This window comes from Mesoplodon densirostris, chromosome 2, assembly GCF_025265405.1.
Source record: "Mesoplodon densirostris isolate mMesDen1 chromosome 2, mMesDen1 primary haplotype, whole genome shotgun sequence".
Lineage (NCBI taxonomy): Eukaryota > Metazoa > Chordata > Mammalia > Artiodactyla > Ziphiidae > Mesoplodon > Mesoplodon densirostris.
The window spans coordinates 84,568,238-84,594,278 of NC_082662.1; the positions used below are offsets into that span (position 1 = coordinate 84,568,238).

Genomic DNA, 26,041 nt, shown 5'->3' on the forward strand with positions numbered 1-26,041 from the left:
CCGTGTCCCCTGCATTGGCAGGCGGATTCTTAACCACTGAGCACCAGGAAAGCCCTGCTTATGTGTCTTATATATATATATGTATATACACATGTGTGTATATATATATATATATATATATGTATATATGTGCGTGTGTATGTGTATATGTTACCACTGTAAATCAGTTTCTTGTTTTTGAGTTTTGTAAATTTTGTGAATTTTACTCCAGACTTATTTGAGAACAGGCTTGTAGTTCCAAATCCTCACCAAAGACCATTATCATTATTTTTCTTCTTGTAGCTGTTCCCTGGGTAACCTCTCTTTGCAGGCAGATGGATTTCTTTTCCAGCCTATTAACAGGGACCCTTTAAGGATCCCTACTTAATGGAGGCAGTTCATGTGCAGCTCCGCTAAGACACTGTCTACCGATCGCTGAGTTGATGTCAGTATTTGCCTCTAGGGCCACCCAGGTTTTTAAGTCCCTCTTACAGAGTTGATTTAAATTTGCTGTTCCTTTTGATGGGTGAGGTGGGGAGGAGAGGATTGTTCCTTGGGGATTTCCTGTTCATTCTATCAAGCTTAATAGTGCATTAAAAGGTATGTTTTTGAAAATTTAGTTATAGTGAGAGGGTTTTCTAAGAGCATCTGAACCACCATATTGCCAGAAGTAGAAGTGTGCTTTGGATTTTTCAGGAAATAAAAAATGATGGCTTTTAAAAACTGGGAGAAGGGCTTCATGATTCTAGGCCCCATTAATGGAAATAGAGAGTCCAGGATTTGAAACTAATATTTCCATTTTATTAAATAGACCACAATGAGAGGCTTGTACTTAGTTCTGGCAGGCATATTCAAGATGACCAATAATAGGGTGATGGTTAAATTATAGTGTAACCTCTGGAACCAGTCATATTTTTTCAAAGGCTGTCAGTCATGGTGAAATTTTGGCAACTTATTTGAGAAAAGTGGGATATAATACTATTCTCTATGGTCCCCAAATTATTTAGAAGAGAAAAAGCAAATTGGTAAGTGAGAGGTGGTGGCAGAGTGATTCTATCAAAGTCCTGTATTCCAAATTTTCTACAATAGAAAAAAATTGGGGTGGATACTGATAAACTAGAAAGTATCCCCTTTGGGAAGTCAAAAACCTAGAAAACAAATCTGGAAAACTCATACTTATCAGCTAGAGGAAAAGGTAATTATTTTGAAATATGTGAAATAATGTCATGAAATATACTAACATCTGGTGCTCACTTTGTATCAGGTGCTGTGCTGCACACGGGACTTGACTTGAGGAGGTTAACTTGACCAAAGTCCAACTGCTAGCAAGCACCACAGCTGTTGTTGGAACCTAGGTCTTCTGGCGCCAGCTCTACCTTGTATCACTATTAACCTCTGTCCCCTAAGCCAGAAACCTTAAAATTTCCATACCACTCTCATTGATTTTGGTTTACTATCATCAATCAGGATGTAGTGGCACAGGAAGAGTGTGCCCCAGGAAGGTAGGAGGTAGAATTATTGTACTACAATGAATTGTTTAATATTAAAGAGACTGGATACAGTTGTTTCACAAAAAGATATATTTTCATATGACTATTTACATTTTTCATATTTAGTTAAAGAATATCATACAACTGATACCTTCTGAAATGTTTCATGCTTTTAAACTCTTCTATTTACACTTATCTGACATGGAATTATTAAAACTAAAATGGTCAAATACCTTGGTAATAGAAAGCAACCAGCCAATGTAGCTGGGTCTTCACTTAAATTTGTTGATCAGCATTAGCAATAGTTACCTTAATAAATTATCATTCATTTTAAAATCAGTAGTAATTTTAAACAATTCATAAATAAGTGTGCTCTGTGCAATTTACATGTTTAATATCCTGTGGATACTAAAAGCTTGTATATTGTCAGATTTGCACATTATTACTTTACTTTATCAAATGATAAGCTTTCTCAAAGAAGAAACTGGATAAGCTTGAAATTATATCCTAAGGTTCTCTGGAGAGTTAGTTATCAAAGCTCTGCCTGCTTTATAGGAGGAGGTTCCAATTTACGTGAGAGGGCAGTTAAAATCTGGTTGAATTTCTCATATCTCTCTGTCTGATTGACTTGTGCACCTTTGCTGCCCCATAGCAATCTCATTTGGAATTCAGTCTTGAAGATTTCACTCATTTCTTCATCTGGTTGAAAACCTAATAAAAACAAAACCAAAAAAAACTTACTTCAGTTCTGCTTGAACAGTGTTGAAAATAAACTGAAAACTTGCTTGTTTAAAGTAGGATCAAAATGAACATCTCTCAGAACTTTCAAAAAATGCCCTCAAGGAAAAAAAAAATAGGATCTACTCTATATAAAGGAGGGCACAGCCCCCCCACCCCAAGGACCTGAGCACCTTCAGAGAAAGAATAACAAGTAAACTCAGTAAGATGTGATGATAGAATAAAGTTCATGTGCACAACCCACCATGGGCCGTAGTGCTGTGAGAAGGAGTGTTCAAAGTACCTTTTTTTTTTAACAGCTTTATTGTTGTATAATTTATTTGTCATGATTCACCCATTTTAGCTGCAGTTTATACAGTTGCACAACCATCACCACCACTTTAGAACAATTCCATCAATCACCCTAGAAAATCCCCTAGTACCTCTTTTCAGTCAATCCCTGTACCTACCCCACACCACAGCCAACCACTAATCTGCTTTCCATCACTATTGCTTTGCCTTTTGTAGAAATTTGATATAAATGGGATTATATAACATGGACTTTTTTTATGTCATGCTTCTTTCACTTTGGCTTCTTTCACTCCGCATGATGTTTTTGAGATTATTCCATATTGTTGTATGTTATCAATAATTCATTCCTTTTTATTGCTGAGTAGTATTCAGTTACGTGGACATACATACCACATTTTGTCTATTTACCAACTGATAAGACATTTGGATTGTTTACAGTTTCTGGCTATTAAGAATAATGTGAACATTTGTGATTAAGTCTTTGAGTGGACATTTGTTTTCATTTCTCTGGAAGTGGAATTACTGGGTCACATGGTAAATACATGTTTACTTTTAAAGAAACCATCAAATTCTTTTCCAAAATGACTTTACCATTTTATATTCTCATCAGTAACGTATGAAGAGTCCAGCTATCAACTCTTAGTATTGTCATTCTAGATAGCGTGTGGTGGTATCTCACTGTGGTTTACATTTACATTTCCATAATAACTAATGCTTTGAACATTTTTCCATGTAGTTTATTGTCATTGTATATCCACTCTGGTGTAGTGTCTATTCAAATCTTTTGTTGATTCAAATCTTGTTTCTCTTCTCCTTGAGTTGTAAGATTTCTTTAAATTCTAGATATAAGCCCTTTAGCTGATGTATGTTTGCCAAATATTTTCTTCTAGTCTGTGGTGTGCCTTTTCACTTCCTTAATGGTGACTTTTAAAGAGCAAAATGTAAAATTTTGATTTATCCGTTTTCTTTTATGGTTCATGCTTTTTGTATCTTAAGAAAATTTGCCTAACCCAAGGACACAGGAATTTCTCCTATGTTTTCTTATAGAAGCTTTACACTTTAGCTGTTACATTTTGAGTGTATGCTGTGACATAAAGATTGAGATTCTTTTTTTTGTATATGATAATCAGTAGTTCCAGAACCATTTGTTGAAAGATTACTTTATGCAGTGAATTACCTTGACACTGTTGTCAGAAAACAATCGACAGTCATATGTGTGGGCCTGTTTCTCAACTCTTTTCTGTAAGAGAAGATCTGCTCTACTTACGGCCAAGGATGCTCAGTCAACTCTATTAGAGCAGGGGAAACCTCTAGCCAAAGCGTCATGCAGGCATATGTTTCTCATCCTTGATTACTGCTGGTTTAGTTGGCTCTGTCATTAAATATATTCTCACCATCTAGATCATAGTATCTTGGTGGCGGAGAGGATTATAGAAGGCTTCTATTCCATTCATCCATGTGATGCCAAAATATCTTTGGCAGATAACCAGCCAGAGGCCAGATGACAACTTCCACTCATTCAGTTAATATGCTTTGAGCCCCTAACCTGGGTTGAGTGCTGGGATACGTTGGTGAGCAAATCTCTGCCCTTACTGGGCTCACAGTCACTTCTAGCAATGAGAACTTGCTATGAAAACCTGTAGCAGGATCAACTGAGAAATACCATCAGATGCCTTTAAGGTGATTTGCTGTAGAACAGCTTAGAGCATACTTTTCTCCAAATCCACCCTAATATATTGGCTTAGGCAACATCTAATGTAATATACTTATTGGTTTTGTATAAGCAGGCATTCCAGTATCTGGTGAGTTGAATTACGGGCTCTTATGGTTTGAATCCTACACTGCAAACCCTGGAGAACTTTCTGAGGAAAAGAAAAGAAACAGGTATGTAGTGCTTATACCTACAGCAGACACAGTGCAAATTGTTCAGTCCCAAATTCTGTTTCTGAATTAACAACTTTGTTTCAGGTTGAAATAATAGGCCTCTTCTGCCCCATATAGTTCTTAACCTTGTGGATCAAACTGTGAGCCCTTGAAGAGTGTTAAAAATTATACAGTGAGGGGTTTCCCTGGTGGCACAGTGGTTGAGAGTCTGCCTGCTGATGCAGGGGACACAGGTTCGTGCCCCGGTCCGGGAAGATCCCACATGCCACAGAGCGGCTAGGCCCGTGAGCCATGGCCACTGAGCCTCTGCGTCCGGAGCCTGTGCTCCGCAACGGGAGAGGCCACAACAGTGAGAGGCCTGCGTACCGCAAAAAAAAAAATTAAACAGTGAGGAATAGAAAATAGTCACCCCTGATAACTGTGTTGGTAAAGCCCTTATTCTTGTACTTGCTTCCTAAATGGTCTTTTTGCCTGCAAGCTTCAGTCTTCCTGCCTTCCTCCACAAAGATGGCAGACTGAAAACAAATCTGACCATGTGATAACATCCTCCCATGTTTAAAACCCTTCACTGGCTCTTCCTCAGCCACAGTCCTACATGGAAGGTCTTCCCACCTGTATCTACCTCCTTCTTTAACCTAGCTGGCCACTTCTTAAGACACACTTTACACTAATACAAAGCCAAGTACTTGTGGTTCGTACTTTTCTCCAAGCTTGCTCAGTGCCTTTGCTTATGTTGGACCCTCTGATGCCAAGAGCAGGGGAGCTCACTTGCCAGTGTGTCTGGGAAGAAATAGGAATACAGATAAGTCAAATAGAACTCCCAACTCCTCATGTTGGCCCATCACCTTTTCTAATAGTGATTATCAGAGGTAGTAACGGTAAACAAGCTGACAAATTCTTTCTTGATCCTTTCTCTCTGTTTATACCACTGGCACAAGAGAATACATAAAAGGAAGGGAGAAGCAGGATCCCTAAGACAGGTGGGAACTAAGAGTAAGTAGTGATCAACCATACAGGAAATGGAATTCCCATGCCTTAATCTTTCCTACTTGGTCTCTTTCTTATTGAGAGCACCCATGCTCTTTCATTCCTTCATTCCAGTTACTGTGCAGAGTAGACAGCAGCTTAACAAAACCAGCTCTTACCTGCCAGGATCCTCTCAGCATTCATCCGGTAGCTGTCTGCAGCTTCTGCCATGAGTCGGGCTGTTGCCAAATGGTTCAGCATAATCTCACAGCTTTCGTCGTTTTTTTCCCACATGTCAGTTCCTTCAAAAGTGACAGCCTCACGCTCCATTAAGGTCACAAGAGGCATCAGCAGTGGGACTGATATATTGTTTGGGGGAACACACGTAGACTCTGAAAAACAAGGGGTAAAGTTTTCCACGTCATACTTTCTTTCCAAGTTAAGCGCAGAGAGTTCCAGTTGAAGATGGCAACGTAGGAGTGTCCTGGGCTCACCTCCTTCTGTGGACACACTGAATCTGTAGCTAAATAGGGAACAACTTCCTCTGGAAAATAACTAAAAACTGTCTGAATAACTGTCTGAATGCATTGCATAAATGAGAGAAGGTCCACATCAAAGCAGGTAAGAGAGGCTGGGAGACTATCTCTCTATAAACCCCACCCCTGTCACAGTGACCCACAATTGGGAGGGAACTCAAAACCTGGAGCTTCTCCCTGAGGAGCAAAGGGCTTGAACCCCACATGGGGTACCCCAGCTTTTAAGACCAGCACCTGAAAGACAAGCCCCCAAAACATCTAACTTTGAAAACCAACAGTACTCATGTCTACAAGACCCACAAGGCTATAATCATCTGAGAAACAGGTCTTAAAGGGCTTGCAAGCTTTGACTCACCTGCCCCAGGGCTCAGTGCAGAGGCAGCCAATTGAGAGGTGCCTGGACATTATGCAAATGAGGCTCATTTGCTAATCTTAAAGCTTTAGCCCGAGAGGCAGGCTTCTGGTTTGGCAAACAACTGGGACCTATTAGGCCCTCTCAGCAATGGAGGCTAATGGATGACACAGTCTTTGTGCTCTCCCTCTGCCTTGCTCCACCTCACTGATATATCCCAGAAAGTAACTCATACCCTTGTCCGGCATTCCAATCTCTCCAGCTGCCTCCAGAGGACACCTCTAAACTGCCTAGCTCTGATGGCCAATGGGGCTTATTATGCCCATGGGTCCTACTGGACTCTAACCTTTGTAATGCCATAAGATAAGAAAATTACAGGCCTATATCTGTGACGAACACAGATCTACAAATCCTGAACAAAATATTTGCAAACTGAATTCAGTACATTGAAAGGATCATATACATTGATCAAGTGGGATTTATTCCAGGGATGCAAGCATGGCTCAACATTCACAAATCATTATGATATACCACATTAATAAAAGAAAGATAAATGATATTTCTGCATCTATTAAGATGATCAAATTATTTTTAACAAAATTCAACATCCATTTATGATAAAAACTCAACAAAGTGGGAATAAAGGGAATGTACAACAACATAATAAAGGCCATATATAACAAGCCCACAGCTAACATCATACTCAATGATGAAGAGCTAAAAACTTTACCTCTAAGATCAGGAATAAAAGGATGACTATTCACCACTTCTATTCAACATAGTATTGGAAGTCCTAGCCAGAGCAACTAGGCAAGAAAACGAAATAAAACCATCCAAACGGGAAAGGAAGATGTAAAACTATTACTATTTGCAGATTACCTATTATATATAGAAAACCCTAAAACTCCACCAAAAAACTGTTAGAACTAATAAATGAATTCAGTAAAGTTGAAGGATACAAAATATACAAAAGCCTGTTGCATTTCCATATGCTAATAACAAACTAACAGAAAGATATTAAGAAAATAATTCCATTTACAATTACATCAAAAAGATCAAAATACCTAGGAATAAATTTAACCAAAGAAATGAAAGACCTGTACACTGAAAACTGTAAGACACTGATGAAAGAAATTGAAGAAGACACAAATAAATGGAAAGATATTGTGCTCCCGGAATGGAAGAATTCATATTGTTAAAATGTCCATACTACCCAAAGCAATCTATAGATTCAGTGCAATCCGTATAAAATTCCAATGGCATTTTTCACAGAAATAGAACAAACACAATCCTAAAATTTATGTGGAACCACAAAAGATGCCAAGTAGCCAAAACAATCTTGAGAAAGAACAAAGCTAGAAGCATGACATTCCCTGATTTCACACTACATTATAAAGCTATAGTAAAACAGCATGGTATTGGCATAAAAACAGACATATGTATCAGTGGAACAGAATAGGGAGCCCTGAAAAAGAACCACACACATATGGTCAGTCAGTCAATTTGCGACAAAGTAGCCAAGAATATACACTGAGGAAAGGACAGTCTCTCCAATAAGTGGTGCTGGGAATACTGGACAGCTACATCTTGGAAGTGCAAATCAAAATCACAGAGATATCATCTCACATCTGTTAGAATGGCTGTTATCAAAAAGAGAAGAAATAAGTTTTAGCAAGGATGCAGAGAAAAGGGAACCCTTGGGCACTGTTGGTGGGGATGTAAATTGGTTCAGCCACTATGGAAAATGGAGGTTCCTCAAAAAGTTAAAAATAGAGCTGTCATTTGATTCAGCAATTTCACCTCTGGGTATTTACCTGAATAAAACAAAAACACTAATTTGAAAAGATACATGCACCACCCCCCTGCCCCATTCACTGAAGCATTATTTGTAAAAGCCAAGACATGGAACCAACCTAAACGTCCATCAATGGATGAATGGATAAAGAAGATGTGGACTCATGCTCTTGGACTGGAAGAATTAATATTGTTAAAATGGCCATACTACCCAAAGCAATCTACAGATTTAATGTGATCCCTATCAAATTACCCATGACATTTTTCACAGAAGTAGAATAAATAATCGTAAAATTTATATGGAGTCACAAAAGACCCAGAATTGCCACAGCAATCCTGAAGAAAAAGAACAAAGCTGGGCTTCCCTGGTGGCGCAGTGGTTGAGAGTCTGCCTGCCGATGCAGGGGACACGGGTTCGTGCCCCGGTCTGGGAAGATCCCACGTGCCACGGAGCGGCTGGGCCCGTGAGCCATGGCTGCTGAGCCTGTGCTCCACAACAGGAGAGGCCACAACAGTGAGAGGCCCGTGTACCGAAAAAAAAAAGAACAAAGCTGGAGGTGTAATCCTCCCGGACTTCAGACAATACTACAAAGCTATAGTAATCAAAACAGCACGGTATTGGTATGAAAACAGACATATGGATCAATGGAACAGAATACAGAGCCCAGAAATAAACCCACACACCTATGGTCAATTAATCTTTGACAATGGAGGCAAGAATATACAATGGAGATAAGAGAGTCTCTTCAGCAAGTGGTGGGAAAGCTGGACAGCTACATGCAAATCAATGAAGTTAGAACACTCCCTCACAGCATACACAAAAATAAACTCAAAATGACTTAAAGACCTAAATATAAGACATGACACCATAAAACTCTGAGAAGAGAAAATAGGCAAAACATTCTCTGGTATAAATCATAGCAATGTTTTCTTAGTCTCCCAAGGCAATAGAAATAAAAGAAAAAATAAACAAATGGGACCTAATCAAACTTATAAACTTTTGCACAGCAAAGGAATCCATAAACAAAATGAAAAGGCAACCAACAGACTGCGAGAAAATATTTGCAAACAATGCAACCAACAAGGGCTTAATTTCTAAAATATACAAACAGCTCATACAGCTCAATAACAAAAAAACAAACAACCCAATCAAAAAATGGGCAGAAGACCTAAATAGACATTTCTCTAAAGAAGACATACAGATGGCCAATAGGCACATGAAAAGATGCTCAACATTGCTAATTATCAGAGAAATGTAAATCAAAACTACAGTGAGGTATCACCTCACACTGGTCAGAATGGCCATCATCAAAAAGTCACAAACAATAAGTGCGGGAGAGGGTGTTGAGAAAAGGGAACCCTTCTACACAGTTGGAGGGAATGAAAATTAGTGCAACTGCTATGGAGAACAGTATGGAGGTTCCTTAAAAAACTAAAAATAGAGTTGCCATATGATCCAGCAATCCCATTCCTGGGCATATATCCAAAGAAAACTAATTCGAAAAGATACATGTACCCCAATGGTCACAGCAGCACTATTTACAATAGCCAAGATATGGAAGTGACCTAAATGTCCATTGACAGATGAGTAGATAAAGAAGATGTGGTACACACACACACACACACACACACACACACACACACAATGGAATATTACTCAGCCATAAAAACGAATGAAATAATGCCATCTGCAGCAATATGGATGGACATAGAGATTACCATAGTTCATAAGTGAAGTGTGTCAGACAGACAAATATATGATATTACTTATGTGTGGAATCTAAAAAAAATGATACAAATGAACTTATTTACAGAATGGAAACAGAGACTCACAGTAATAGAAAACAAATCTATGTTTACCAAAGGGGAAAGAAGGGGAGGGATAAATGAGGAGTTTGGAATCAGCAGATACGAAGTACTATATATAGGGACTTCCCTGGTGGTGCAGTCGTTAAGAATTCGCCTTCCAATGCAGGGGACACAGGTTTGAGCCTTGGTCCGGGAAGATCCTACATGCCACGGAGCAACTAAGCCCGTGCGCAACTACTGAGCCAGCGCTCTAGAGCCCATGAGCCACATGCCACAACTACTGAAGCCTGTGCTCCACAACAAGAGAGGCCACCGCAATGAGAAGCCCATGCACCGCAACCAAGAGTAGCCCTGCTCGCCACAACTAGAGAAAGCCTGAGAGCAACAATGAAGACCCAACACAGCCAAAAAATAAATAAATTTATTAAAAAAATACTATATATAGAATAGATAAATAACAAGGTCCTATTTTATAGCATAGGGAACTACATTCAATATCTTGTAATAACCTATAATGAAAAAGAATATGAAAAATGATACATATGTATAACTGAATTATTTTGCTGTACATCAGAATCTAACAAAACATTGTAAATCAATTATAACTTCAGTAAAAAAAGAAGATGCATGTGTGTATACACACACACACACACACACACATATATACACAATGGAATATTATTCAGCCATTAAAAAATAATGAATCCTGCCATTTGTAACAACACGAATGCAACTTGAGGGCATTATGCTAAGTGAAATAAGTCAGACAGAAAAAGATAAATACCATATGAACTCACTTACATGTGATACCTAAAAAAACCAAAAACAAAAACACCCTTTGAGCTCATGGATATAGAGAACAGATTGGTGGTTGCCTGAGTGGTTGGGGTAGGGGGGGAAGTGAAATGGGTGAGGGGGATCAAAAGGTACAAATTTCCAGTTATAAAGTGAATAAGTCCTGAGGGATGTAATGTACGGCATGGTGACTGTAGTTAATAATACTGTATTGCATATTTGAAAGTAGCTAGCAGAGTGGATCTTGAAAGTTCTCATCAGAAGAAAAAAAACGTTTTGTAACCATGTACGGTAACAGATGTTAACTGGTCTTATTGTGATCATTTTGCAACATATACAAATAGGAAATCATTACATTGTACACCTGAAGCTAATATAATGTTATGTAAATTACACCTCAGTTTATAAAGTTAAGCACAAAATAAGGTAACTAGTAGCCTATGTCTTGTTTTAGCAATTGCAGACCTACAAGCGATGCTGTCATCTGATAAAAGCCTTGGTGACCCGTCAACAGTCCTGCAGATAACTCAGAGCCTCATAATGTGCCCTGCGAACTGCTTCAATCAAACCAGAACAGACATGACACTGCCAGGGCTGCCACCGGACCCCCTTGTCCTGATCCTGGGCTCACCTCTGCCTTCGTGCAGGATTTTGCTAAAAGGCTTCAGCTGTTTCTCATAGAGGATGGCGGTTTGTGTGTACTGGTGCCGCAGGGCAGTCCACGTTTTTTCTAACCTTGTGATCTGGAAGAAAGAAAGGTGTTATCGTTTTGGAAAAGGCTCTTTTTAAAACTACCTTTTTGCTTAAGTTTTGGAATGGATGATAGAGGTACATGGTAAAAACTCAAAGCAGTTGAAAGGAGTGTACAGAGCAAAGCTAATCCCCACCCCGACCCTGCTCCACATTGCTCTAATGACCCGTGAGACACACACACCTTTTAGAATAAATGTGTATCATACTACACATATTTTCCTATTCATTGTCTGGAAATTAGTCCGTGTAAGTACATATAAAACAGCATAGAACGGTCTTGTTTTGTTAAACTTTTGCCTAGTGTTCCATTTATGCATAAACCATAGTTTAACTAGTTTCCTGTAGATAAGCGCTTTAAACATATTTTTCTATTACCAAATATCTGGAGGATAAATTTCCAGAAGTGGAACTACTGGGTCAAAAAATACATGTATTTTAAATTTTGATAGGATTTGCCAACTGTCCTCCACAGGGGTTATACTGATGTAAGGATGTAGAATGTGACATACAGCATTTTAATGTTACTTGTAAGTAATAAAGCCTGAGATGTGGAAAATTGCCTAGACCATACGATGCCACTACTCATTCCTTTTCATTTCTTTGGGAACAATTTAGTCAAAACCAACATATGCCACTGACTCTGACTGCCCTAGATAAATGGTCCCCCACTCACACCTTAAAACCAGCAAGCCCGTGTCTGACCTTTTCTACATGAAACAAGGAAGGAGGGAAGGGAACTAATATTTATGGAATGAGAGCCAACTCTGTCAGGTATTTGAGGAATTTCATTTAATCCTCACCATGCCCTATGAGGCAGGTATTTTGGCTTCATTTTACAGGTCAGAAAACAGAAGAGATTAGGTAACTTGCTCAAGGTTTCATAGCTGCTAAATGGCAGAGCTGAAATTCATTTCCTTGGGTTCTAAGAGCTCCCTGTGTATTCCAAGAGGAAGGTGAGAAACGATCACCATCAGCAGATTTGTTGGGAAGGAAAGGATGTGGCTGTTTTTCCTCCAGCCTCCTACCACCCCGCCCGCTCTTCTCTTCCCCCTCCCTGAAGCGTCCGCCTTTCTGAAAGGAGCCCTTGTCTCTGGGCTAGGCCCATCTCGGATGCTCTCTCTTGATACCAGAAGCTGAGAAGAGAAGGAGCAGGTTTAGATGATGACATACAGAAATGACGTGACTCTCCTCTCGGGTTTTTCCTGGGCCTGCCACTCCCCTCCCCAAGCAGGGCCCTGAACACCCTAGAGGACGCAGCCCCCTCGTTGCTGAAGTACTCCAGAAGGGAGGAGTCTGATGATGCTGTGTGGGGGGAGGCAGCCATCTATAAAGGCATGTTTAGGTGCTTTGGGGTAAGTCCCTAATTGCTGAGTTTGATGTCATGGACAGCAACCATGTTAATGCCAAAAAACACCCCCTTCACTACTCTCGGAGAAGGCTCTGGGCTGGGGGGCCTATGCATACAGCTAGCCTGTTAGCCCTCAAAATTATAGGCAGTTTTGGATAAGAGGAAATAAATATGACGTAAATTTAAAACACCCAAATGAAAAATTATAACTCCTGTTAGTATAGAAGTCAGTATATCATGAAAATATGGCTGAACTTGCTTATTTCAAATATCGCCCCTATACAGTTCCAGTGCATCTGAAGAATTTTGAAAGCTCTTGGAATATTATACTAGGAATTGACCCCTCTCACAATTTCCTGGTGAGAGCATGAGGTTTTTCACCTTCTTGTTTGAAAGGTGACCTCGCTTCCGTGCAAGGAAATTATGTTCCTAGCAGGCCCTGACTCGGCAACAGTGCCCCGGTGGCAATGGTGGATGTTCAGTGAGTACCCAGCAGGATTTCAGAGACAATCTGTGGCTGTGAAACAGCCAAGCTAAGTGAGCTGGGGTTTTGGTGTTAGGGGTTGCACATTGGGCTTGTGGGACTGTGGTCTCGTACTCGAAGTGGCCGAGCACCTAGGGCTTAACACAACGGAAGTGTGGAAGCTGACTCCTAGCAGTCAAGACAACAGGACCACTTTCCTCTGTGAGGTCCATTTGACTTCAAAGATGGGTTTTCAGTTTTCACCCTCCTCCTAAGAATAGTCTGTCAAAGCAGATAAATTCAAAATGCCCGATTTCAGAAACTCTGCTTAGGGGGTTATATAGCAGAGGGGCCAGGAATCTGAATTTTTTTAACAGCAGAGTCTGTTTTAGGTGATCTGAGGAACATACTTTGAGATAAATCACTCTAGGGATTCTTAGAGATCAGTTCCCCAAATGTCCCAGTTTGCCAGTCATTACCCCAAACTGCCCACACGTCCGGTGACCCAGACAGAAGCACTCTCTTTCTTATACAACACACCCAAGACAGACGTGATCATCCTAACTGGTCCTTCAGGAATATCTATAGTTCCTGAGGATGACTCTTCTTATCGTATATCAAAGAGAAAGTGTAGGTTGTCAGCAATTATATGCTGTTTTTAAAAACAGAGCCAAAATACTTGGGACACTGCTCTTGTTTGCCCCCTAACTAAAGCAGCTTTCACTAAGATATGATTTACCTTTTGAGGTTAATTAAAATCATCTGTGATTTGCTAAGCATGGGCTTGCAGACTACTTTGCAGAACAGTAAGGACACGCAGGCCCACAGGGCCGCACAAAGCAAGTGAGAAGTTACCTGCGGCATTTCCAAGGCCTTCATGATGGCCGAGAAAGAATAGAGGTCCCCCATGGAGTCTTTCAGCTCCACTGCCACCTGGATGATCCTATTGAGGGTGGCTGCTCTGTCCTCCAAAGTGCCCGTGCAGCCCAGAATGTCCACTGCAATACCGATGGCCATCGTGTTGTGTCTGAGAGAGAGGAAAACAGCAGTCAGGCCCAGGGCCAACAGGACTAAGAGGAAACGAAACCAAATTGGCCAGGGAAAGGACTGGCTTTCCACCATTTGCTGCTATCGCCCTGAGATGCCCTGGCAGCTCAGCCGGTTTGGTTGCTGATTTCAACAGAGAGATCACCCCCATTAGGCTGACTGCAGCAGGGCTCCGGGGGGGCCTCAGTGGGTGTCCTATGGAGAGTCAAAAAGGACAGATGCCCCAGGACGGGGCTGTTCAGCCCTGGAGCAGGGGATGTGAAGAGGGCCCTCCTGGGGTGAAGCTGCTCAACGTGCAAGGGGCTCCCTGTACCTTCCACCATGACAGGTCTGCGGAGATGCCGGGTCCCCCAACACACTGGGGAATCCCTTCCTCAGGGAAGCCCTGGGCCACCTACACTGAGCCCCCTGGACTGGGGGATGCAAGGGACAGAAAAATGAGAGAACATGCTTGATTCAGGAAGACGACATGGATGTCAGAACAAAGAAAGAAATGAGGAGCTAAGAACAGAGTGTCTGTGGCTCCGGTCAAGGGGCCAGAAAAGGAATGGAGATGTGGACAAAGACTCAACAGTGGACCAGCAGGATTTCCCTGTAAGGTCAGACCTAATAAAATTGAAATCTTGTATCTGCCAACAATCCTCCCTTTTCTCATCCTGAACTACACAGGTCAACCTCGCAGACCCAAAACAGGAAGCAGAATGGTCTTTTCTCTACAGACAATGGGACCACTATGAATGGGGTCGCAGAGAGGTCTCCTTCCTGGTGGCAGCAGCACAGCCTGTAAACCTGCCTCTCCTTCCCCCTGTGGACCAGGAGTTCCTGCCTTGGGCCAGAGTAGCCTCAGGTAAATCTCTCCAGGCGCTGGTACAGTGCTGGAGCTGAAGGCCTGATTCAAAGCAATAGTCGAAACAATAAGACTTGGCCTTTGGAATTGGGCCACCTCGTCCTGAAAGTTCACAGCTAAGGATGTTACTCCAAGACCATGCTTCTCTCTGTGCCCAGGTGTGCTGGGGTCTCTCTCACTCTTCTAGAGCAAAGAGAGGTGTGATTCATCTAGTGCTTAGCGTTACTAGTTTCTCTAATGATTGTTAAATCAGTAATGGGCTCTGCTGTCTGTGAGTGTTTGCACATGTGGGTATGCAGTGTGCTTGCTCGGAGTGTGACCTTAGGCTGTTACCTGACTGCTCCACTCCCCCATTTCCTCATCTCTAAAATGGGAACAAGGGTTGTTGGGAGAAAGACTGTGTGTGTGTGTGTAAAGATAATTAAAGTGCCTGGCACCACAGCACCCAGCAAATACTAGTTACTAAAATTGTATCTATATGTGCATCTCTCCCTCTTGGTCCCTTTTGCCTGTTGGTCTCTCTTTCCTTTTTCTTTATCTTTTTTGCTGATTTCCTGTCTTTCCTAATTAATGGATCCTAAAATAGGCTTAAAGTCTATTTTTATTATCTGTTGTACTTATTGAAGAGTTTTGTTACCCATTTGCAAACTGTTAAGGTTGAGTCAAACATTTTAGATGTTTAATAGTAAACTAACTTCCCATGTTGCCTTCAACTGATTCTTTAATTCAGTGTTTTTTCCTGTGTTTTAATGGCCCTTAATAGAAGACAGGTTCTCTACTTCTTTAAGACCTGGCACTATATCAACAGCTATTTGGGTAATTATATCCATTCATTTAACCAACATTTGCCTCAAGGCTCCTGCGTACACCACCACGAGGAAACCAGCTCAGCAAGGCGGCCCTACAGCAGAAGCTCCCAGGGTCGGCAGGGGGAGGCACTAAACGTTATACGAAGGATATCTCTGCTTGCTAGGCTTGGAATGGGTGAAGTGGTAAGTTTAAAATGAAGGGTAGTTTGTATTCAATTCTCAAACACAATAATGTCATTTGATCCTGCAGGACTGCTATAACCTTGGCCTTTATTTAGTAAACACACTGTAACGGAGAAAACAGCTCTCCAAGCCCTAGCAGGTAGATCCCACAGGTCAGCCCTGAACAGGAAACAAGCCAAGGAGCCAGACCCCAGGCAGCAATCAGGAGAAAGAGGAAACGGATGTAGACAAGAGTGGAAGTCAGAAAATAGCCCAGAGAGAAGCCTCAAGCCTGCTGAGCTCAGCCTGGGCCTAGAATCCATGCCCAACACACCTAATGACACGGATAAAATAAGGCCTGCAACTGGGGAGTTTTCAGGCTGAAATGTATCACATGAGAAACGGGGACACATGGCAGCACAGCTGTCTCTGTGGAAATGATGACCACCGGGCCCAGACCAGGAAGGAGGGAAGGTTAGTGGGAATGAGAAGCCAGGCCCCTGCAGCATGCGGAGGGAGGAGGACGCCTGGAGAGCGCGGCTAGCATCTAGAACAGTCTGAGCAGGGAAAGTAGGGAAATTCGGAAGTCGGACCTACAACTGCCCAAAGGCACTGAACAACAGGCCAACAAGCACCCACCCTGGCCTCTGATCAAAGGCAGCAGGGGCCATTTCCTGTCCTCCTGCCTCCCAGAAGTTTTCCATGTGGTACTGTCGATGTTTCCTACGGGATGCATCTGTGGCTGTGAAGCCAAGGCAGTAGCAGTATTGGAGCCATTTTATCTGCTTCATAGTCAGGTAACCTTGAAAGCAGCTGTTATCGACCCTCCCAGGCTATTTAAAATACAATGTTTACTTTCCAGGGGCTGACAGCCTAGGACTGCACTGTCCACTAGCCACATGTGGCTACTTACACTTAAAGTAGTACACCGTAAAATAAAACATTGCATCCTTCAGTTGCCACATTTCAGGTGCCCGGTAGCAACATGTGGCTAGTGGCTGCTGTAATGAGATTTCTGCCATCACAGAGAGCTGCTGTACTGGACAGCGCAGTGACCCAGAACATCATGGAAAGCCATGGGCAGGGGATGACGGCACTCGGGCCCCCGGCCCCTGAATCACCCCTGCCCTCTTCTCACGAAAAGCCAGGGCCCTGGCTGTCCACTAAAGACCACACGTGTGTCGTGGTAATTGGGAACCTGGTTGGAGAAACAGAAAACTTAAGATAACAAGATAGTCTCATACACAAAAAACGATCTTTTCTTTTGTGCTGAAAAGGCCAACTTCTATGGTAATATGAGAATCTAGTCTAGTGCTTCTTTTCTTAAAAACGTGCCTCACTATTTCTATCTTTCCAATTTCTAAATATCCGATGTTCAAGTGAGTGGGTTTCAATGGACAGCCAGGGCCCTGGCTTTTTGTGAGAAGAGGGCAGTGATGCTTCAGAGGTCGGGGGCCCGAGTTCCATCATCCCCCGACCTCTGATCCCCCATCTGTCCACCCTTCAGAGAAAACATTGTTCAGACTCTGTTCTTCCCAACTTCCCCACAAACTCCCACTTAATTCCTAAAGCAGTCTTGAACTCCGGAGACAAGGGGGCCGCAGCTCAGTGAGCCGGGCTGGAGGTGGTATGGCGTCCGTGCTCCGCCTGCCTGCAGTACTGCTCCCACCCCAGGCTGGCAGGGGCTGTGGTGAGCTGTGCTCCCAGGCAGATCGTCTGTCCGCTCCTCCACCTGCTCCTGGAGCAGGGACGGGAACGTGCTCTCTGTTTCCTGACTTCCTCTTTGCTGTCTCTTTGAGCTTCTCCAGGAATTCTCTGGCTACGGCTTCTGGGCCACCCGCCCTCAAGCGAGGCAGAACTGGGGTGGTGGGTGCCTAGCCTCTCCCAGCTCTGAAACCTGTGGCTCTGCAGCCTGTGGAGTTGAAAGTGCCATAAATGCAGAGCAGCACTGCTCACCTTTCAATGATGTCCAGGCGCAGCTGGTGGCCATAAGGCAAGGTGATGAGCTCCAGCCCTGAGTTCATGCCCATGTTCTTTCTCATCTCTTCAGAGACTTCAAGTATCCTCGCGACCTGTCAAGAACACAGGTTGAAATGAACTGGACCAGGACGTGGGCTTGCTGCAAACACGAATTTATCACATGGAAAGAAATACACTAAACTGGAACAGTGTGGATGCACTTGACTCGTTGCATTTCTTTTTAAGCAGTGGCATCTTAGGATAAAGTTTTAATATATTTGGAGGATTTTAATACACATACTGGAATGTAAAACCTGGGAGGAAAGCACCTAGATTGGTCTGCAGAATCTGCAGATTTGATGTTTCTGCCCGGTCAGAGAATGGTGCAGTTCTTCAAGCTTTTGTCTAACACAGGCTGGATCCTGCTGTGATGTTTTGCTGCCAACAGCAGGGCTGTGTGTGCGCAGAGCAAACGGATCCCCTGCAGTGGAAAAGCAGAGCTGTGTCCAAATGCTGCTCTGCTGCAGGCTCTGCCGTTCATGTTCTCACTTAACGGCAGGGCTGGCTCCTATTACCCTTAATTACACCTCTCCTGGGCTCAGGAAACGCAGTGTATGTCTGGAAACCATTAGAAACGTGTATAGCGATTTGAAACCCGAGGCCTCAAACACACCCACTTCTCGCCCACCACCCCCACCCCGCACGCCGAGAGGTCTTCCTTAAAGGAAATCTGGTTTGTTTGTCCCAGCCAGCTCTCCTCATCTCAATTCTAGTGTGTGATCACAGCTTATTGGAATCAGGTACTAGTTGACCACTTAGGGTTATTACATGCTACCTCCAAATACTACAACTGAGTTAGGCCGTCTCTAAAACGGGGCTGGCGACCCTCACAGAGCACTGATGTACTAACAGTGCAACTAGCAGATACAGTGGGTCAAACAAACACTGGACATGTGGCAGGCGTGGGACAATCCCTCTCCTTGAGCCAGTGTTGTCCTCAACTATAATTTTCCCGGGTATATGAACAGTCCAGGTGTCTTCATAACAGGCCACGAAAAACATCTGGAAGTTTAGCTGATACTATTAACCTTGACCCTTAACTTCTGTGGTTGAGCAGAGGCACTGTCAGCCCCGGGGATGAACTGTCCAGTGCAGACTCCAGAATAGGATGCAGGATTCATACTCTGCTCTCTGGGCCTCAGTTTCCCCTTCTCTAACAAAACGGCTAAGTTCACCTTTCTCAAAGACTTTGCCGAGGATCAAATGACCCTAAAACCCCAGCTATTTAAAAAGTCAAGTTGTGAATCGTTGGCCACGTGGAAGGGGGAAGAATTCTGGCCGGATCTCTGGAAAGAGATTTACACCTTGACCATGACAAGACAGCCCTGATGCACACCCCGGCCACCTGCAATCACACACATTTTGCTTGCTTGTTTAGACACCTGTCCTGTCAGAGGCTCCAAACCCAATTCATCCAATTCATGCACACTCTGTGTAACAAGAGTCAAAGGCTTGTCACTGACTCAGTTTTATTCGGGAAGCTGTTTTCCTTTCCAGTCTGTTTTCCTTCAGTGTAAACATGCAATCCCCTGGTCACTTTCCTGACGTAGTACCAGGAAATGCTGACACCTGCTTGCCCCAAGGCTGAGCTATGGAACAAGGGGGTCCTGAGGTCACAGTGCAGAGCCTGGATTAGGTCTCCTGGAAAAGCCTGGGGCCAGGCAGCTCAGAGATACAGAGGAGGGATGAACACTTGTAGAGGATTTACTATGAGCTGGACCCGGCAGTGCAGGGTGACATCAATGCCCCACGATGAGTAATTCTAGCCACCCTCTGCTCTTCTGATCTTAGCCATCCTAGCTTTGCATGATCTCTGAAGTCTGCCTGATCCTCATCCCATTGCCTCGGGAGTTGCTGCAGTGACCCAGGGGAGCCCTGAGAGGGGCCTGGCCCTGCTCTCCTCCCAGCTGCCAGGGACCTTCTCCAGAGAAATGAGATTGCCTGGCTCCACTATCCGTGTCTGTTGTCCTCCGCAGAGGACTCTGATTTGCACTGTGCTCTTACGGGCCTGTCTCCCTCACTGAACTGCAAAGTTCTTTGAAGGCAGCAACCTGGCACGAGCTCAAAAGTAGACTTAAAAACAAGAAGGAAAGACCCCAGGCCCTCCCCCAGCTGACCCCATGTGCCCTTCACCACCCACACAGGGTGAACCCTCCATAAACCAACCCCTCCCCCCACAGCTTTTGACCTCTGAGTCTCGGCACATGTGTGTTGCCTGCCACCTGGAAGATGCCTTTTGTGTTCTTCATCAGGCCAACTCCTATTCAGCCTTCAGAACTCATCTCAGACATCTCCACCCTGATTCCCTGCCCTCCCCATGTTTAAGACCCTACCTCAGAGGCCCTGCAGGTCCTGTGCTTTCCCCTGCAGAGCATTCCCCACCTGGGCTGTGGTCTGAATTTCTGTGTCACTGTCGCTCCTGCCTCTCCCACCATGACCTGGCCTGGCTTGGCCCACGGTTGGTGCTCAACCAAGGCTCAATACAGAACACTAGTGAACACTTACTTAGCTTCACTCTGGGGCAGGCACGGTATGAGGGCTTTAGTATTCACAACCACCTGGGCCGTGGCATTGTTCTCCTTTTAGAGACACCGAGAGGCAGGGGGAGGTGGCATTAGACTCAGGCAGTTCATCCCCAGAGGCCAGGCCCTTGGCCGCTGGGCCTCCCTTCTAGCTTCTGCAGAGCCCAGTGGGTGAGTGAGGCCAAGGCGGCGCCCGTTTGCAGGGTGGGAGGGGCTCAGCCCGGGGAGGGGCTCACACTGCTGGGCAGGCAGCCGCCAGGCGCTCAGGGCCATCCACCTGTCCTGACACCCCGGGCTCTGTGCACAGGTGGGAACCAGCACTTGGGCCCCAGATGCTGCCCAGCGCCTGCTCTCGGCTTCTGGTGGCCCCATCTGGTTGCATTTAGAGTCAGTAACAACAGCCTTTGTTTTGTTTCCCTCTTACAGACGCTAGTTGTGCGTGATTTGTTGGCAAAGCCCTGAAGTCAGTGGTTCAGGAAGAGAATAAGGAAATGGCAGGGGACTCTGGAGGGAGGAAGGAAGATTTAACAGCCCTGCCCTTGGGGGCTGGGAACGGGGGTCAGTCAGGGGGCTCCTGCTCAGGTCTCTGCCTCGCTGCTTGGGGGCTCTGTCCAGCCCCTCTTCCAGGGGTGCCTGAAGGCAGACAGGGGAGTGGGACCCTCACCAGGAGGACAAAATGCAAACAGAGAAACAGAACAAGAAGGAGGGCAGGCTGCACATTCCTTCAGTTGAGAACAGACTTCCAAGGCAGTGGGAAGGTTCCAAAGAAGGTTCTCCTGCAAAGAGTGGTCAGGCATCTCACCTCCTCCTAGACTACCACCAAGCCCCGCCTGAGGCCACAAGGGGGAAGGATTCATTTCCTCCTGGAAATTAGGCTGTTCTGTAAACCCGGACCCATGGTCCCACAAGGAGCTTCCTCCATGGAGAACCCAGACAGGTTCACGCCAGGCTCCTGGCCCATTGGTGTGGTTCTGCTCTCAGATCCAGGGCCCAGGATGAGAGCTACTTACTGGAACAGGAGACCTAAATCCTCTTCCTGCCCAAACAGGTTTAGCTCACATTAAAGTGAGGTAAGGTCTTAACAAGGCGAATTATCTGACCGCTTGGGGCACTGCCCAGGGACACCCAGCCAACCACAGGAACAGCCCTTGTTCTTCCAACACAGCCCCTTTCCTGGCAGCCCCCCAGACTGTTCACCCCAGAGCAGCCAGCACCTGCTTAATGTGCCTCATTAAGGAGGCCCTCTGCGCCCCTGTGAACTTCAATCAACTGAGGAACTCACTGGGGGAGTACTCCGAGATTAGATTTTCTGCCATGATTCATGACCCAGGAAATTTATTTAGGAAAACCCAATTCCTCAATAAGCCCTGATCTTTGAAGCTAATTGACTCCACTGAGCTACAAACGAAAAAGGACTTTAAATCTATCTAAGTCCTTATCTGTTGCTCAAATGAAGGGATCTGTCTCCTTATACTGAGGCATGGGCTAAGCACACCCCAGCCTTAAACACCTGCTTTCTAGAAATTTCTCTCTGAAGGATGAGGCTGTCTTGGGGCCAGCTATGGACAAAAGCCACCCATATCTAAAAGAAATGCTTCCTATCAAAAATGATGATGATGTAAACACAGATTTATGTAGTCACATGGAAAGATAGTCATGACATGTTGTTTGATGGAAGACAAAAAGAGTTTGGAATGGTATGTATAGACCTGTGCCATTTCTGTGGTAAACAAATAGATATGAATGCAATTATTATTTACATGTATCTATTTGCAGAATAAATGTTAACAACAGTGATCACCAAGAAGCTGGATTTTGTGTGATTTTTTCTTTTCTCTTAATCTGTATTGTATAATTTTTCTAAAATTGTATCTTATAATTGTATTTTATAGTTTTTCTAAATTGAGCAAGTAACTTTCAAAATGTTTATCCTAAAGACCATTTTCGTAACAATAAAACAAATATATAATGTACATATGTAGCATGTACAATGAAAATAAAAACAACCAAGGCTCTGCTACTCCAGAAACTACATTTTCATCTACAATCTACTCTTCTTTGGACTTGACTTCACCAGTTTTGATGGAGTTGAGGCTGGGGGAGAACTTGAAAATCCACACCAGCTGGGAGAAGGACACAGCAGGGGTGGGAGAGGGAAGGCACGGCCCTGGGTAGCAGCCTGCGTCCCTCTGTCTCAGGTGAATTGTACAAGCTTCCTGCCTGGGCAAGGGTTGTCCCGGCCTGTGGTCCCCACCCCTTAAATAAATCCCCACACCCAGGTTATCATCTGAGTTTTCCTGTGAGCAAAGCAGTCACAAGGTAAGGCCGAAGGAGCCCCAGACAGATCCCCCTTCCAAACATTCGGAAGTCCGACCAAACCCACCTGCCGGGCACCTACCTTGCAGTCCACGCTCAGCATGTGCTGGGCGATGACCTTGGGGTCGTTGTTGGTGAACAGTTCTTTCGCACGCTTCAGCATCGTGGTTTCCAGGGGCTTGTTCTCAGGAGGAAGGAGCTTCGACTCAAGGTCGTTGGGCTTGAAGGAGGAGGCAGTCTCCAGGAGGGGTGTCACGAATGTGCCCTCGTCCTCCTGCCCCTCGTTCCTCTGGGTCAGCAGCGGCTCCCAAGGCTTTGCCCCGTCATCGTCATCAAGGATCAAGTAGCTGGTGTCAGAGTTCCGGGCAGCCGGCCCGCCGTTCTGCTTGGTGGTCAGCAGGTCCACGTAGCTGTCCTGAGCACAGAAGTGCGGCCGGGCTGCCCCGTCGCAGCCTGCGGCCAAGGCTGGGTTCAGTTCGCAGTAGTTGGCCTCTGAGTTGAGCCAGGTGGAGGGAGACTGGGGAGCCTTGAGCATGGGCGCTTTGCAGGGCTTGGGGGGCGGTTTGGGGCATAGCTGGCTGTCTGAGCCCCTCAGCGCCCCCCCTGCCCTAGCGTCCGAGGAGACCCTCCGAACCACCGTTGGGCTCAGGGTGGGCTCGCTGCCTGTCCTGAAAACCGGTGAGTTTGGGCAGGGTCTTGTGCCCACACCTGGGGACTGAGGGGGCAGCTTACCACCTGTGGAGGATAAGAGAGGGTCAGAAAAAGCTCAGCTGTGCGAAGAACATGAAACAGACAAAACTAGAGTGACAGCTCCTGGCCCTCAATTCAGGCCCTAGGATTTCCATTTTCGCCCGTAAAAGATAAGTCAGTATGACCACCGCAGGCCCAATCTAGAGCAGTCTAGAGCAGTCTAGAGCAGTCTAGAGCATGTCAAGGGCTAAGATGGCCCCACCCCATTTCTGGGGGAATTCTAAATCCCAGCGACCACCAACAGCTGGGCAGCAATGTCATTTTATGGTCACAGAAGGTTAGTACAGTCAGAACAGGGAACTACATTGAGCTTGGAGGGCAGTGAGTAATCTAACCTTGCCCTAAGAAGCACAAGTCTTTAGCCACATAGCATAAAGGGGGGACCCGGAGTCACTCTCAAAGCCAGGGTGGATCCCAGCCAGCTTTAAGAAAGAGATAGAGACACACGGGGGAGGGAGAAAAAGACACTGAGATAACCCACATCCAAGCGGTTTACAAAGGGGCAGCAGGAAAATCACCCTGTGGTTCCCCAAGGAAGGTCAGTTACAAAAATAATGGAAAACAATCCCGTCGCCTATTAACATAATTGCTTACTTGATTTCCCCACATTCCATACCATCTCACTCTTCTGGTTGTGGCAGGAGAATGGAGAGGAAGAGGGGTCTCTACCAGGAGCCCCAGGACTGACCCACTCACCGTCTGCCCAGGGAGGAGACTAAGGGGGAGGTGCATTCGTTATGAAGACCACCAGTTAGCAACTGGGCTTAGAATCAGGAAACCTGGGTTCAAATGCTGGCTTCACCACTTACTAGACAGATGAATCTAGGTAGGTCACTTAATATCTGCGCCTCAGTTTTCTCAGCCACAAAGACAATAACCATGCCCACCTTGAAGGCTTGTTATGAGGCTTAAAAGCTTAAAAGCACCCATAAAGCGTCCAGCTCAGTGATTTGCATCTGGATATAGTTCTACAAACCCCTCATCCTACAGCCTGCAGACATGGAGTCTTCTGTCATTTCCAAATTAGGTGACCAGATGGGGCAGGGGAAACAGCCTGAAGGAAATCAGGGAAACACTGTCACCCTCCTCCTCCCAAATTCCCAAAGACCTACCAATTGGCAGGTAACTTTCCGACTGGTGGGCTTTGAGGGACAAGGCTCTTCTGTCCTGCATGTGATCCAGGCAGGCTGGCTGGCTACCACTCTTCTCTCTATTTCTAAAGCAACAGACAAGCAGGGCAGAAACATGTCATTAAATCGTAAAACCTTTAGGCAACGTCATGGAAAGTTTAAGAAAAAAAAAAAAAAAAGATTGCTCAGAATGAGAGTGTTCCCGCACAGCCTAAGAGTAAAGGAATGTCTGGTGGAGGGTGGAAATTACTGATGGCGGCGATTAGTACACGACTCTGCTGTGGGCTCCGACCCTGCGTCCCCAGGACCAATCCAGTTAGGTCCTAGGCTGCCTCCTCCGAGCCTTTCCATCCTGTTGAGCAGATCAGGGTAAGGGTTTCAAGATACTCCCAGGAAAATCTGATGAACTGGAATGTGTACTTTTAACAGAGCCTAAAATTACTTACAGACCCAGAAGGAAAGACTTGTGTAACTAACATGCATTCTCCACCAGGCCTCACAGTGCCATGGTTAGGAAGGAAGCTGTGGGGCAGTTTCCATTTCAGTGCAAATCTCAGCGTCCCCCAGATAACCTGCGGGGTTGCCCCAGGAGGCTGTCATACACGTCGAGGAGGATCCCACAGCCAGCCTCCTCGGGCCGAGTCGGGAAAAGGGACTTGGCGGGGTCACCAAGCAGCGGCTGCGAGGCACGGAGCACAGCCGCACAGGGAAAGGTGGAACGAAACGACAAGATCAGCTAGCATTCCTCTGTCCCTTGCCAATTCAGACTGGGAATTTCTCTAATTAGCACCAAAGAACAGAATTTCTCTTTTGCTAAAACAGAAAGCACTGCACCAGCCAAGTCGTAATGAACTTTAATCGGCCTCCCCCTCTCCAACGCCCCCGACAAGCTTATGTTACAGACATCGCCAAGTTCTTTCCTACCTTTGCAAGCACCAAAGAAACAAACCAAACCCCCCCAAACTTCCAGCAACAGAGAAATTCCAGCAACCCCTCAGAGATAAAGCAGGGCAGAGGGCAAATTCCAAAAGGCAATAGCTTCAGCGAGGCGATATTTAAGCAGTGATCACCGCCAGCAATCGGACTCCAGGGCCCCATCACCGGCCTGGAATGCAACCTGGCAGAGCGCACGCCTATGCCGGCGGCGGGCAGCCAACCAGCAGGCCCGACGTCAGGGAAGGTGTGGAGCCGCTGGCGCGGAGGGGCAGGGCTTTGGGGCATCTTCCGTGCTGAGCCCACGC

At 45.1% G+C, this 26,041-nt stretch overlaps 1 protein-coding gene across 6 annotated transcripts in view; it reads right to left on the reverse strand.

Annotated features, from left to right (window-relative positions):
- Positions 1 to 1,591: 1,591 nt before the first annotated feature.
- BCAR3 (BCAR3 adaptor protein, NSP family member) overlaps positions 1,592 to 26,041 on the reverse strand; it is a 117,201-nt gene continuing 92,751 nt past the window's right edge. For 3 of the 6 annotated variants that reach the window (XM_060090148.1, XM_060090150.1, XM_060090149.1), the window contains 7 exons: positions 24,783 to 24,886; positions 23,003 to 23,655; positions 18,020 to 18,135; positions 14,054 to 14,225; positions 11,266 to 11,377; positions 5,528 to 5,740; positions 1,594 to 2,180 (listed from right to left, as the gene is read on the reverse strand). In XM_060090148.1, the coding sequence (XP_059946131.1) occupies positions 2,002 to 2,180; positions 5,528 to 5,740; positions 11,266 to 11,377; positions 14,054 to 14,225; positions 18,020 to 18,135; positions 23,003 to 23,655; positions 24,783 to 24,886 (1,549 nt within the window). In that variant the 3' untranslated portion in view covers positions 1,594 to 2,001. Of the gene's footprint in view, positions 2,181 to 5,081; positions 5,163 to 5,527; positions 5,741 to 11,265; positions 11,378 to 14,053; positions 14,226 to 18,019; positions 18,136 to 23,002; positions 23,656 to 24,782; positions 24,887 to 26,041 lie in introns of all 6 variants that reach the window. The other 3 variants (XM_060090146.1, XM_060090144.1, XM_060090147.1) reach the window with 3 other exon arrangements.